The sequence below is a fragment of the Felis catus genome, chromosome C1 (genome assembly GCF_018350175.1).
Source record: "Felis catus isolate Fca126 chromosome C1, F.catus_Fca126_mat1.0, whole genome shotgun sequence".
NCBI lineage: Eukaryota > Metazoa > Chordata > Mammalia > Carnivora > Felidae > Felis > Felis catus.
Genome location: NC_058375.1, coordinates 91,232,346 through 91,248,139, shown reverse-complemented (window position 1 = coordinate 91,248,139; position 15,794 = coordinate 91,232,346). Strand labels below are relative to the sequence as shown.

The following is a 15,794-nucleotide window of genomic DNA, read 5'->3' as shown; positions in this document are numbered from 1 at the left end:
TAATATTATGCCACAATTACATGCACAGAAGACTTTTTAATAATCTTTGTTTCCTAATTTAGTTTTGATTGGCTCTGAAATCCACAGCAGCTCTCAAGGGCTCCCATTTCCACAGTCATCAGCACTGCTGCACCATCAATTGTACAAACGCACATGACTTCTTCCGTCTGTGGGCTTCCTTTCAAAGCTTCTGTTTAACTAATCCAGAAAATTAGCTGCAGGCTGGAGATAATTGCAGATAATTTTGCCATTTTTAAGCCACTGGGGTGTTGCGTGCAGATATGACAGCTAAGTTTGTCTAAACACAAAGAACAAGTCATAGCTTTGTGTTGTCACTTCAGCTTTACACACGGGTTCAGATCATCCTATTTGCTCTTTATGCAAATTGAAACAAATTGTCGTCACTGGATGATCCGTGTTTTCTGACAAAGCTGTGCTATGTGAAGCTTTTATGTGGCTGGAAGAAGGACATGATCTATACTAACATATTACCCCAGCCTAAAAAAAAAAAAGCCTAATCTATGCTTCTATGCTTCAGATTCTTTCTCCTTAGCAGAGATATTTCTTGGGCCACCAACAACTTAAAAAGAATACATTAAATTAAAAAGAAGATGTATGGTCTCAACATATACAATCCATATATATTAGTCTCAATATACACAATTCATATAGATGTGTGTGTATGTGTATATGTTTCCCCTATTTTACTGTCATGAATAGGAACGGCAGAGTTCTCCCATAAAATTTATGTTCACAAATACTGGTAGTACTAATATACAGCAATTTAAAACCACTATATATTAAAGAGTTATTAAACAGGTCATCTGGGTTAGCAAGCCGAGATCTATTGTCAAACAGAATCACGTGGCCCTTTTTTCCCTAAAATTTCACCATAAACTATATGCTGCATTCCTGGATAGTCACAGCCACATAATGATGGAGCAAGTGCAGAAAGCAGCAACACTGACTCTTAACACATTGCCAATGAACTTCAACTTTATACAAATCAGCCAGGGGAATTTCAGGGTATTTCTCTCACCAAATGTGCCCTTAGTGTTCAGAATTGTTATACTCACAGCTAATAAGGGTGTCAGTAACTGAGCAGGTGATTTCTGAAACCATTTTGCAGCAAACATTTACATATAAGGGCTAAGTAGTGATTGTGCTTATGTGGCAGCAACGCTGATGTAATGGGCCATAACGACTCTGAGGGAGCAGGAAGGGATGGATGTGTGTGTCAAGGAGGAAAGTGTGAAAATCATAACACAAATGACTTTATGGATTCCCATTAGACCTTGGGCTAGGGAGCACCTAAACAGGTCTGATATGACAGCATCCTGAGACAGCTTTACAGCCTGGTGTCAGGAACCCTTACACTAAAGAGTTTTATGGAAAATCCAAAACTACAGAGAGGAAGTGTTGCCCTATTAGGCCATTATCATTGACTTGGCATGTAATATGCATACAAATAGCCCCAAAGTATGTGCTTAAAGGATAGATTATTAAATCTGTTCTGCCAATCATATGCATATTAAGGAGTCCAAATTAGGCACTGATAGGTAACATCGCACAAATCGTACACTCTCCCTTGAAAAACGTTTCTGCTCCGTGACAAGTTTACATGCACCAAGGCTTCCAAATATCTGCCTCATACTCAGATGTAGCCTTTGAAAAGGCGGTCTTGTGGATCTTGGGGTAAACACACAAAGTATACATATTATTGCACTTGAGAAAGTTGAGGGATATCACTTTAATTCTTTTTTCTCTTTTGGTCTTTAACATCACATAGCTAGGGAACTGGTAGGGAACTGACTTGCTTAAAGACACACCATGTGCTGTGAAAGGCATGAGAAGCATGAGAAGTTCTGTAATGTGCCCTTTCCCACTCATGATTGGAAAGAGAGGCACACTAAAGACACCCAGTCAATAAACCCTTCCCCAAAAGGACAGGAACAGTGCCGAACTTGCCTTTTCTTGCCAGGGGCTGAGATCAGGAAAGCTGCATATTTAAATTACAGGTTGAACACACTATACAGGACCTATGCAAGTGGAAACGGCACGCTGCAGAAAGATGTCTGCTCTTTTACTTCAATCTGTAAATTATTAAACAATTCCAGAAGAGGCATATTGCTACAAGTGTCATGCAAACCAATATATAGAGCTAGAGTGTTCTTCATAATATGAAGAGTTGGCCCAGAACTCATTCTCTGCTGTGAGGAGTGCACAACTTATCACCTGCACAGCAATTTCACTCCAAATTTGCAATGAGATCTTAAATTTGACCTTTTATGAGAGATTATCAAAGACCTTACGCAAAGCCAACAAATGTCCCTGCTCTTTTACAGATTTATTATAGTTTTGCTAATGTGTTTGAATGAAGTACTCTTCTAGAAGTCTCTGGTTTCTAAAATGTACGTTTTTTGGTTTTTTGGTTTTTTGTTTTTTGTGTTTTTTTTTTTTTTGCAAAGCACATACCTGTTTCCCAGAGAGACGGGTCCTCTCTTTGAAATATTTAGTCTTTCAGGGCACTTTAGTCATTGTGACACCTAATAGCCAAGATCTTTTTCTCACCCTCCACAAAATCAGGTTTAGACTATAATTCAAACCAGTCCCCAAAGGCACTTCTGAAAAATGGCAAGCCGTTAGCTTTTAGGTAAAAACACTCTTTATTGCTCAAAATTGTTTCCTGTTACAAAACCTTTTCCACAGTGCTAGGTCTAAGATGATCTTATGCTAATTTAACTCACTGGGGACTGTGAACAGATGCTACTTTGATTAATAGTTTCACTATCCTGAAAATGCCAGGCCGGGTTCAAGATAATAAAGTCAGATAAGAATACTATTAAAATCTGCCATATGATTGTATCTGTTACGTGGGGGAAAATGGGATCACAATTCCTCTACCAAATAAAGACCGCCTGTGATTAAAAAAAAAAAAAATGACATAAACCAAATGAACACACTATCTGGACTCTCTAGCACCTTCATTTACATCAGCTTAATCACAAAACTCATGACTAGTACCTTTAGGTAAACTTTCAACCATGTCCTTAGTGAAAATCCCATGTGTCACTCCAAAGTTCTCCTTGCACATAACATTTAACTTTTCACCCCGGAAAAGACGGATGTACACCACGAAAACAATGAATTCTTTAACTTGGCCTCTCAAAAGGATAGTATCTGAATTTGTATGCCGAGGTCACTACTTTTCAGCAAATATGCTTTCAACATTCCAACATTCGTATTTAAAATACCCATAGAAAACCAGGACCCTTGAAAATAAGGAGCCCACATGAGTTGACAAAGAAGACTTTTCTGGAGGCATTACCTCCTCTCTCCTTTGCTTCTCTTCTCACTGACCTCCTAACCAAGGACTTCCACATCACATCAGTTTCCTGATGAGGAAAACCATGAACTCTAACCTAGCCTTGAACAATGAACCTCAAGGGTGGCCCTATACAGGCATGTGAAGAGAACTTTGTTTTTCTAAAGTTGGTTTACCAATGGATTTTATCCTTTACTATAAGACATTTGGCCTAATCATATTCCCAGACTCCAATCTGAAACTGAACCCTCAGCCGAACTCTTTCTTTTCTCAGTTATATACAGTACGCCTGTTTCAGTGGAAGCTTCAGTTTGTAAGGAAGGCAGAAGGCACGTTCCAGTGCATGAATCACCCTGCGAATCGTAATCCCAGGTCCTGCAAACCTCCACCGAGAAGAAGGCTAGCCTATTAGCACCAATCTGCCACCAGCAGATTCAGCTCATTGCTTGAGTTTTCACACTCACCACATCTGTGCACGTAAATGACGTGCCTCCACTTAATATGAAACATTCTATTCAAAAGGGTTGCCTCACCATTGCACAGAATGTCTCAGGAGGGTCTCCACAGGTAATGTCCGGAGGATCCAGTTTTACTTTCAGATATTTGGTCATGTCCGTGGATTCCGGCTGACAGGCCATGTAATCCCAAACTTTCCCTTCTTCTGTGTAAATCTGAGTCTTACACACATCGTAATGTCCCCATACCAAAGGGTAGGGCTGCATCACTGAGGACACTGTAACCCAAAGGGCATGAATTGACAGGAATCTTGACAAATACATCTCTAAATTCTTGGCAATCTTTGTGGTAATAAAGCAGGGTTTGCTTATTTGTGATCTATGTCCCTTTTACATATACATATATGTGTATATGTAGGTAAGTCTATATATTAAAAAAAAAAAAAAAAAAGAGGATGAAATCTCAATGTAGATTCCAAATCTAAAAGCCAAGGGTTGATATTGTGCGTGTTCAGGTATATCGAGGATTTGGGTGGAAGTCTAACATACTTGTGCGGTAGGCATCGCCAACAACGTGCAGCTTTCTCGTTGTCCTAGAACGTATCTATTACACTCAGGTCTAGTTTGGTTTTTGTAAAAGATGTCCAGGAGCAAAGGATGATTTAGCGATGTGATGGCTCTGCCGTTGTACATCCGATAACCCTGGGTGATCCTCAGTGCTCGTGGCTCACAAGGGATGCTCAGATGTACTGATAGTATCTGAAGCAAAAGGATGAGTGTCTATAGCCCGGTGTCTGCTTCTCATCAATCATTCTTTCCTTCTGGCACCAACACCCTTTAAGAAACAGGAAGAGTAAAAGTTATTGCCCCAGAATCGATGCATTACAAAATGTTTGATATGTTGACATTTGGGAGGGTTGATGCAATATAAAGCAAATTGGTGTAATATGGATAACCTTTACGCCGATGCTTTGCTAGAATGAGCAAACCACAGAAATCATTCACATTGGGGAGAATTTTGATACAAAGGACTTAACTCTTCCGTAACAAAGACAGATGTGCATGTTCCAGGTGAGTTACAGGTTTTCGCTTCAAAAATCATATTTCCATCTTGACAAAACTGAGAGCAAGCAGCTAGATTTAAACATTTCTCATGGATTGCAATGCTAGAAAATCTTACAGGAGAACAATGGGGGAAAATGAATGCTTTTATAACAATGACAAAGAAGTGACAACTACTTGTATGCCTTTTGTCTATTGGCAAAGAGACCCTAAAAATCTCTAAATTCCTTGTACATCTCTTAGCTTTTGTTAGCCCGAGTGAAAAACTGGCATTGTTGGCACAAGGCTGTCCCTCTGGATTTGCTCATTATATGGAAGAATTTAGCCTCTTTTGTTTAGTTGCATTTAGTGATAAAGATAACTTGGCTCTCTGGAAAAAATACTCAAAAATAAAACCAAAGGAGCAAATTTTCCTTTCATAAGAATTTTCTATTTTCTTACATCTTTTTATAGCCATTACATCTGCATTTGCACTTACTTTTTGTAACAGAAGAGAATTTGTCCCAAAGGCAAATATTATACGCTGCCTTAAAACTAAAAGCTCTGTACTAAAATGCACAATTTAAAATGCACATATAAAAACAGCTGAGGGTGAGTTAACAGGCCATGAAGCAGAATAATATGGCACTAATTCTAACAGAAAATAAAAATTACTGTTTAAAAGTGCTTTTGGTCAACCGATAATGCAGCCTACATAACTATGAGTACTAGTCACTGGTGAGTTTAACTGGCAACTTTTCTCTTTGGAGATCACTGTCCAAATCTAAACAAAAAATAACATTTGGAACCCAGGTGTAAAAAAGAAGTATTTGTGTAATTAGTTGGTTCATCGTGTCATAGTCCCAATAATTAACTATTTTTTAAACAATTGAAAAGGACAAAAAAGCCCACAGTTTAGAAAATACCATTACAGACCCTTTAATTCACATTAAGCAGTTTAAGTAGGGAAGTTCACTATCTTCAAACAATCTTGTAAAAGGAATTCAATATATTTAAATAATGCACCATCTTAAAATGAACTAAGCCACAGAGACTATGAAATGCCAAGGGATGGCTGAATAGTGTTTCCATAGCAAAGTAATTTATAATAATTGCTTTATGGATGCAAGTGCAATTTTCATTATATTCAATTCATAAAATGTTATCATCCAGCTGCAATTTGTGATATTTTCTATTAGGAAAAGTGTTGAATATTTGGGTTCCTACGAAGCAATAATTAGCAGTTTGTCTAAACATGTATAAACTGCTGATTTGAATCTGCCTCCTCCTTGTGACATAAAGACTATACTATACCGTGTTGGGCACATTTTGATATCTTAAGCTAAAAAGAAAAAAATCACAGAGAAGCATGTGTTGTGGCTAGCACAGCCTTCTGCTTTTTCAGATCTGGTGGTAATTTTAAGTTGATATTTTAAGAAACATCCAACAATTTGACAATTAATAATCTGAAAAGGTTGTGAAAATAATACACATGCACATTTTCTAGATGCATTTTCAACTGTGTGTACTACTCTGTTATCACAAGAAGACTCTCATGGGGTGTAGGGGAGCTGGGCATCACAACAGACAGCAGAAGTGTAAAATCTACTAGACTAGAACTTATTAACTTCAATTCTTAATTTCAAATACTTAGCAACTTATTTATCAAGAACAATATAATCTTGAAGGCCAGGAATGGACTGCTCTGAGTGTGAACCAAGTGAAAATTATGAATTAGTTTTTAATACTGTTTTTCAAATGTGACCTTAAGTATATATTTGAATGCTCTCGGAGCTTAATCTTCACTTTTTTTGTTAAACAGTAAATGTTATCCCCTAATCTATTTATGTCTTATATCCCTTTCTTTATCCACATTTTGCCTTACTACAACCACAAAATAAAGGATGACCAGGTGGCTGTACGTGAAAAATTTGGACACTAAGGAAATGTATGTGAGCCTGTTACTGTTTCCTGATACAACAGCAATCCCAATAGAACGAATTCTCATTAAAGTATAGCAGAATTATAATGATGGTCATTACACAGAATTATGGACTACACCATTGATCGAATTTAGAGCACTGACAAGGAAAAACGCAGAGGAGTGCAAGATATTTGAATATTAGGCAGTTGCAGGACTGTGCGACAGACATTCTTGACAAGAAGCAGCCAATTATAGCTTAAATTTCTGGCACATAACCAGTTGTGATTAATAGTTTTCCATTACATTACAGACATATTATTAATGTATTAAAAATGTCAAGCTTTGGCAAGCACTAATATGGCATGGCTCAGTTAGTCTGCAGAATTTACATTTAATGAGCTCCCATTGACACAGAAAAAGATATTGACCACGCATATTACAGATCAGGAGCAGAGGGTCACTAAGCTGTTCTTTAACATAATTGCTTAATTTCATTCTAATTTCTGTATTTGTAGCATGTATTCTAGTGTGTATTCTTTATATAAGGTCTCCTTACTTTTTTCAGTGCCACATACACTTCAAAGAAAATCCTCTTAGTTTAAAATTAGTAAGAAATTAAATTTGTGAACTGTCATGACACACAGTGGGAAAGGAAGCCTCTGTCAAAATGGAAAAGTTGCCATTAAAGTATAATTATGGAGTTTTCAAAGAAAACAAAATGATATGAAAATAGAATATTGTTTACCCCCTAACCTCTATTGTCTTAATGGCACTGGTTTCCATCTGGCTATGCTTTCAACCAGGTTAAAATCATCAATTGCTTCTTAAAAGCTAGGTCATCACAGCAAATATCGAAGCAAACGGATTATGACAAAGACAGTCAATGACATATTTGAAGGTTTAATATATAGTAAACCAACCCCTTCTGGCCCATAACTGAACTGATTGCCAAATAATATGGGCTTTCAATTGTATCAGGTGTCTGCATCACCTAAATGTGAGCAGCTTCAGAAGAGCTCTGGGCAGCCCCAGTTCTAGTTCTTTGCTTTGCAAATCTTGGAAACTCACTGTACTCAAATAATGCCATCATCTCTACCTACACACTAAAGTACTGAGTAGTCCTCTTTGATAAAAAATAACCACTAATATGCTATGAGAACTCCAAAGACTCTCACTGGTATATAAATGTGCAGAGCCAATGTAAAAACATAAAATTATGTCATGTCCTCAAGTTGACAGATATTACTGATCTGTACTAAAATGGGCTATAACATGGCTTTGCATCCATGAGACATCTTTCCCCAGGCTTCTGTAGCTAATTCCCTTCCACGTTGGATTAACTTTGCATAAGATCCTTCACAGGCCCTTTGCCTCACTAGAAGAGAAGCCTTACAAAATATTACACGGAAGTAATAATGATCAAAATTATAGACAATTATATTCTAAAAACAATCGCCAATTTCATCAACTGAGAGGAAAATATTGACAGTAAATCTGTTAACTCCAGCTCATTCGTTTTATTATATAATTTCACTAGGAGGTGGGGTTGGTGGTAGTAGGCTATTTATTCCATAAATATTCAGCTCTTCGGGGACACCTGAAATAGACAGCTATTGACTCATTCCTCATAGACATTAAGACTTTTATAAATATGCATGTTTCTGAATGGGAAGGAACAAAAAGAACATGGACTATCATCACATTTCATTGAGTGAAAAGTATAAAGAGATAAAGATATTACCCAAATTCTATAACCCACCAAAATTAGCAGATTCAAACACTGTCATAATGAGATGGACTAGACAAGACATTTAAGATATACTGAATGCTCTTTGCATTTATTTATTTGTTGTGAAGAAAGCATTTCCTAGTCATCTTAATGGGAAACATTTGCTTCTATCCTTTTGCTAACTGTCTCTCAAAATGTAAGGAATTTAACATGTATTACAATGCCATTGGCATATCTTATTCATTCTTGATTGGGTATTATGAGCAACTGCCTATCATGAGATTCTTAATAAAACCGAATAGCACACCTTCGTATTTGAAAAATCTCGGTTTTCACAGACAGAAGAATCATTAGAGAAATCAGATAGCATATACTTGGCAGGATGTTTGGGGATGGGATAATAATAAAAATTATTTCAGAATCAGTTAAGCCTAGAAGAAATCTGGGGTTTCATTCCCATACAACAGCAAATCTTGCCTTCTTACATAGGGAAGTTCAGACATCCAAGGTTTCAAACACACATTTAAGAAAATGTACACCCACCTGAAGTTCTGAAACAAAACTCTGGATTCTGAAGATGAAATTATTTTTTTAAAGTATGCTACATCTCTTACTGACCTATAATATGATACACACACACACACACACACACACACACACACACACATACATTTTTGTTAACACAATAATTGACTTTCTGAGTTGCGTGAAATTTTTTCTCTCCAAGCGCCCTGATGCTCTCGTAACTCCAAAACTCTCCAAATCTTTACAACACTTAGAAAACATATCAACTAAATGTGTAATGGTTTAATTCTTTGACATATTTTTTTTTCAGAATAATAATGGAAGCAGACAAGTAGTTGCACCAACTGCAAACATACAAAAGGAAACTGCAAAATACATTGGCTTCCTCCTAAAAAAGCTAACCTGAATCACTTTAACACATGTGCCTTGTGAAAGCTGACAAAACAAAAATTTCAATAGAAAAAAAAAAGCTTTGTGTGCAAATAAATTGTTTTCTTACAAAATTTTAGGATTATATCTCTTAAATTTCACAGTAGGAAGTATCACCAAATTAATAGCCAGTATGTGGAATTCTGAATGCCCTCATGTTGGTCTTTAGTGGCGAAACAGATGTCACTTCATGGCTTCCAGAAGAGAAAAGGAAATACATCCCTTACGTTTATAAACTGTAACAACATTAAGTGTAAAACACTTGATGCATTTTTTTCCCCTTTGTATCCTTATCCACATGCAAAGCCCCAAATTTTATCTTCATGAAAAACTGAAAGTTGCTTATCTTCCAAAAGAATCTTGGACAGTTATTGAACGGCCTTTCCTTTGCCAAAGAGAAAGGGCGGGGGGGGGGGGGAGGGAAGGATAAGACGTTCAAAGTGATACAGTTCAAAATATTTAAAGAAATCTGAGGTTGCTAATTCCCCACAGGTTAGAGATACTCTCAAGGTCTAGGCAAATCAGAAAAACCTGGTCCCGTCTCCAGAAAAGACAATTTCTGGGAAACTTTTTCTAACAAGCTTAACCATTATGTAAATTTGAATAAAGCATTTTGTTGGAGGATCTTTCTGGGTAGTCCCCCCCACCACCACCATTTCTGTAAGATAGGAAAACTTTTAGTGTTTTCAGTCATAAAATAGGGCCTTATTTCTAGAGCAATACGAGTGCCAGATATGCCATATGCTTGGTGGAATTCTGAATCTTACTCAGAATTTTCCATTCCAAAGACTGACAAACTGTTATGATAACGAGGGGCTCCATTACCGTTCGGAGTGCAGAAGAATGGAGGGGGAGTTGGGTAACAAAAGCCTCTACTCTCTGGAAATCTATACCTGATGCGACGATGGGAACGCAACCTCCGACTTCTCCAAATAAAGTTCCTTTAAAATCCCCGCTAGGAATTTTCCTGCAAGCCCTGCAAGATGACAACCTAAGTGGATGGGGTGGAGGGTGGAGGTCCCCGGGTGAGGTTACTAGAATAAACAGCAGAGGGCGCAGTTTCTTTTTTTATCGAACTTTTCGCGTGTATGAATCACTTAATTGGTTATTTTGGGCCCAATAATATTCGGGATTATTTGTATTATATATAGATATCCACAGATACATATAGGACAGGAATTCAGTGTCCCTAGACGATTGCGCAAGCCGGTTAATGTCATGCCACCAAAGAATCTGAGCAAAATACTCCACACAGCATTCCTACATCAAGTCTTTCCCTCTTTGAATTTTCCCTTCTCCCCAGCTGCACACCATGGGATAGTAATGCTTTAATCTCGCACCAATAACGGAGATTAAAAGAAAGAGACTTCAAAAGCTCTCAGTGTGGCCACCGGCTCCACAGGGCCGGCAAGAGGGCAAGTTTTCTCCCCAAAGACAATTGGCAAAAGGAAAAAAAGAATCCTCTGGCGCGTTGTGTGTGGCCAGGTGTGTGCGCGTGAGAGGGGGAGCGCGCAGGGTGCCCGTCCGTGCGTCCGCCGAGGCACAGACCCCGCGCCCGGGCTCCGGAGGCAACACTCACAGACACGTAACCCGCTCGGGGCGCACACCCAGGAAGACTCGCGTGTGGGTGTGAGAGTGTGCGGGTTGTGTGCGCGCCGCGGCTCCGCGCGCTGCCTCCTCAAGGCGCTTCGCAAAGTTCCTCGCCCACCCGGAGCCTCCCTCCCGCCTGTGGATCGCAGGGGCGGGGTGGGGGGGAGGGGGGCGGAGGGAGGGAAGGAGCCCGGGGTTGGGGGTGGGGGGAGAGGGGCCAAGACGAGACGCGCGGGTCTCCCGAGGAGGGGGACGCCGGCTGCACTTACCGTGTGGCCCGCTTGCCCTTGCGCCGGCCGGGAGCCGACCGACGGCGCGGGGCGGCGGCCCTGACCAGCCGGGTGCGCCTCGGGCGGCGGCCGCAGCAGCGGAGCCCGCGGGCGGCGCACGGGCGGGCGGCGGCAGCTCCCGCCGAGCCTCCTCCCGGGCGCGTGGGGAGCGAGAGGGGTGGGGTGTGGACCTGAGCCGCCGCCGCCGCCGCAGCAGCAGCCCCGGGGTCCCGCTCGCGCCCAGCCCGCCGTGGGAGAGGACTCTGCGGACCCCCAGCCCCGCGCCGGCCCGCCACTCCCCGCCGCTTAATTACCTTGGTCGCGGGCCCCAGAGGGGGAGCCTCCAGCGCGTCGCCCCCTCTCGGAGCCCTCGCCGAGAGGGGGAATTCCTTTCCGTTGACGTCCTCTTCCGAAATGCAAAAGATCAGTGACTTTGACAGGTAGATGAGGGGGAGGGAGCAGGGGTGGGCGGAGAGGAAGAGAGGATGAGAAAGGTGCCTCTCCCTCCAAAAATATAGTGATATTAATAATGAAATCGCAGCCTTCGGGAGGTCTTGCCAGCCCAGTCCCCCGCTTGCCGGCTCTCCTCCGCTCCTCCTCGCGCCACTGCCTCTGCCACTTCTCGCCTTAAACTTTTACTGGGGGATTTTTTTTTTCTATTTCTATTTTTTTCTCTCCCTTTTTTTTTTTTTTTTGTAATTTTTTTTTTTTTTTTTCAGCTGCAGGACGATTTCCTGATTCCTGGGGATCAGAACCAGCGGCCGGGCGGTTCTACCCCGCTTGGCACAGCTTTCATTTTATTTCAGATGAAGACGTTGAGCTTAGTCAGAAGGGACATAAATCAGGACAATTAGCATTGGCGCCAAGAAGATCCTCTAGTAACAATTTCGCCCGGGCTTCCTTCGCGCATTCCTCCACTCAAGTCAGAAATGTCACTGCACATAGCGTTGATGGCTGTGAGACGCGACGCACCCAAAGTCCATTTGATGAAATATACATGGCCCACGACGCTTCTGGATTGCGGTTCCCGGGCTCCCCGCCCCCGCCCGCGGCGCCTGGCCGGAGCGGCTCCGAGCGGGCAGCAAGCTCTCAGCAAACTTAGGGGTGCGTGCAAATTAAAGAGTGAGCGTGAGGGCCGGTGAAGAGAGAGAGAAAGAAGCGAGCCCCGGGAAGCCGCAGCCCTCAGAGGGGTGGCTCGAACGTTTCACTTAAAAGCAGATCTTCTGCAACTGCCAGCAAGTGGAAGGATTGCAAACCTTACGCTACCTCGAGACCTGGGCGCTCCGAGCGGTCCTAACTCCGTCCCGCTCGCTGTTGCTGCGGCTGCTCCCGCCGCCCGTGCCGCCGCTCCACGACCTCCCAGCGCTGAGGCTCTGAGACCACCCTTCACCTCCCCACCCCCAGCTCGCCCACGGAAGCGCCCTTGCCAGTAACTCTTCACGTACCATCCACTCGAGCCCCCGCCCGTCCCATCCCTCGCTGCTCCTTCTCCTCCCCCAAACCGTTCCTTAAGCGCACCCCTCGCCCCTAGCAGGGATCCCTACTGAGCTTTTCAACCAACAATCCCCAGGCCCTGCCAGCGGCCCCTAGAGCGCCAGCCTTGAACCTCCTTATTTAGAAATCCATTCCCCTTTGGAAAGTTGAAGTTCAAAAGAAAGCTTGTCAGATCTCCTTGCCTTTCCCGAGAAAAACGCAAATACCCCGACCCCAAGACTTCATTCCCCACCAGTGGGGGCTCAGACTTACCTGAAATCACTCTTAGCTACAAGCTAACGTCAAAAAATAAAATAAATACAAAATCCAGACTTAGATAGGGAGACACTTTAATTAGAAAGAAAGGCTATTGCAATATAGAGAGAGCTCTGATCTCAGATATCTGTAAGCATCTCAAAGCCAAACAAAAAAAGCCTTGATACGGTTAAGGGGAATACGCGGCAAGGGAAAGTTGGGCAGAGGAGAGGAAGTAGACCGAAGGCATGACTGACCTGCGGGGTTTGACAAGAATGCGTCTCTGTGGTCCACGGATTTGGGGAGTAAGCGAACAAGGAAACATGTTGTGCATTTTAGTGCTTGCTCAGATTTGCAGGCAAGCTAACGTTCAGGGTTGGGTGGGGAGGAGAGAAGCCTGACTCAAGTTCAGTCAAGGCAGAGCAGAGAGTAAGAAAGGGGTATCTGTGAGCACTTGGGTCACTAACTACACACCCAACTATGAAGGCACAGAGCTAAGAGCAGAGGGATCACTTTTCTGCAAGGGCTGGGGGGTGGGTGTGTCAGAAGAGTGTTAGAGGGGGAAGTTTGTTGAACTGAGCCTGTAACCAGACCCTCTTTGGCCCCCAAGCAGCCAGAAAGGAGGCAGGAACCCCAGGCATCCAGCCCCTAGACCCTCTAACACGGAGAGGTCACAGTGAATCCTCCTTCCCTTGACTTTCTCCAGTGCCTGAATCTATGTTTTCCTTGGTTTCCTTCTCCCCGCCTCTGTTCTTAAGCACTGACATTGCCAAAAGGGATTACCTAATGGGTGAAACTCTTTAAAGGCACGCTTAGACAGTGGCCATTTCCTGGCTCTTCATTCAGTCCCTGTCTATGCTTCTCCAGGATTGAAATATACTGATTATATGGAGATACTATTCACCATTTCACCCTTCCTGACGGGCTCCAGGAAACTAGAACCTTCAGGGAAGCCAGTAGGAGTTAAGAAACAACACCCACAGTGGTGCTCTCACTTCTCACTGCTCCCCCCCCCCCTTTCTCAACACTGAATACAAACAGCTCTCAGCCTTACCTCTCCCTCTTGTTCTTTCCACTCAAGCCAAGAAAACCCCTTCTGAGTTTTCATCCCCAGTGTTGTCTGATATTTTAAGGTCCTTTTCTGGGAAAAAGTAAAGAAAATTTATCCATGTAGAGATTAGGAAATTCCCTCCTGGGATATATGAAGATCTTTGTGATATTGGCTCCCAACCTGGAGAAACGTTCCTTTCCAGATGTCAAAGTCTCAGAACTAAACCCCTTCCCCTCTTGCTTTACTAAGACCCTTTCTCATCGCCAAGGCTCCTTTAACTACGAGGCACACACCAGTCCCAGAAGAATATATTTGTAGGGGGACCCTTTCCAGTTAAGTAGCCTCTTCTGCTCCAGGAATGTCTTCCAGAGGTGATTTTTTTTTTTTTTTCCCCAAACATCTGCTCTGATCTTTTCACAGGCTCAGTAAATCACCAGTTTTAAACACGTGGATTTAAACTTTGGCCAGGAAATCAGAATTGTCAGAGGAGACTTTTCAACATTAAAATCCCTTCCTCTCCAGATCATGATCCCTCCTCTAGTGGAGATGGAGTGGGAAGGACCTTATCTCCAAAAAAGTACTTTGGGTGGATCTGATATACTCCCTCAAACAGAGAACCCTTGAATTTATCTATCAAAAGAGCTTTCCTGAATGCATCTTTGCACATTTGTTTATATAATACAATCAGAAATTTACTTTAGATATATTACAATTGTATTATATAATGCAATCAAAAATTTACTTTAGATATATTCTTGGCATCAGAGAAAATAAGTTAGGGCATACTTACTTTTCCTACCATCCTTTGCCTTCTCCACCTACATATATATTTAACTTTCTTTGGAAAGAACGATTTTTCTGTTTTTATTTAACCTTTCGACTCTACTTTTTTTTTTCCCTCTCTCCTTTAGAAAAGAATTGTTTGATCTTTCAGTTCTCCAGCTTCAGATCTCTGGCAGATTTCCGTGCATTCCTCATTCTTCAACTTAGATTTTCATTTATTTGTAATCCCATTAGGTCTCTAACTATTGTTCATCTTGCTAGGTTATTAGCTTCTTAAAAACCTTCTTTTTAGAGATTTGGCAAGGCTGTTCAATTACTTGTAACGTCAACATGCCAAACTGGTAGTAGTGACATATTTGCAATATATCTAGTCCAAAAAGATATGTCTTCTTGTAAGTACTCTAAAGTACTTAACATAAAGTAGGTATAAAATCAAGTTCGTTTCAGGTGTGAATAATTTTTGCCCATTTCCAGGATTCAGCCATAGCCTCCTTGGTAACAGGAACTAACTCCCACTATGTTAAATTAAGACTTCCATGTCCGAAATACCCAAATCAGGGACAAGTTCTGTTTGGCCAATTGTGTACTACGTGATAGATGCTTTTTATAACTGCTGCTTGTGTCCCAGTAGAAACATCCTAGCAGTTGTAAAACCTTTAGTTGTTTCTTGCCTCCACTCTGTGCTCGGGGACATGTTTTATTACAAAGCCATTAGCAGTGTAGTTTTGACAGGTTTTGAAGTTACTTACCTAACAGGATTTTTTAATGCTTAAATATTTTGACATTTAAACCTCTCACAAGCCCTAACCATCTGGTCTGGGCTCTATCACCGGACTATATTGGCACTTTCCTGCTGTTGTAGGTGTTCCAAGTACACTTACCTTCAAACTTTAAATTTACAAATCCAACGTATCCAAGTATCAAGCATGCCCAGCATAGATATAT

At 41.6% G+C, this 15,794-nt stretch overlaps 1 protein-coding gene and 1 long non-coding RNA gene across 9 annotated transcripts in view; one reads left to right on the top strand and one right to left on the bottom strand.

Annotated features, from left to right (window-relative positions):
- NTNG1 (netrin G1) overlaps positions 1 to 13,517 on the bottom strand; it is a 338,068-nt gene extending 324,551 nt beyond the window's left edge. For 6 of the 8 annotated variants that reach the window (XM_011285034.4, XM_019837535.3, XM_019837529.3 and 3 more), the window contains exons 1-2: positions 11,602 to 11,740; positions 3,859 to 4,615 (exon numbers count right to left, since the gene is read on the bottom strand). In XM_011285034.4, coding sequence (XP_011283336.2) covers positions 3,859 to 4,104 — 246 coding nt within the window. In that variant the 5' untranslated portion in view covers positions 4,105 to 4,615; positions 11,602 to 11,740. Of the gene's footprint in view, positions 1 to 3,858; positions 4,616 to 11,287; positions 11,440 to 11,601; positions 11,741 to 13,272 lie in introns of those variants that run through there. The other 2 variants (XM_023258950.2, XM_023258949.2) reach the window with 2 other exon arrangements.
- LOC123378987 lies at positions 11,588 to 14,487 on the top strand. The gene is made up of 2 exons (XR_006582803.1): positions 11,588 to 11,727; positions 12,007 to 14,487. It is a non-coding gene; the product is annotated as an uncharacterized LOC123378987 (long non-coding RNA).
- Positions 14,488 to 15,794: the final 1,307 nt, after the last annotated feature.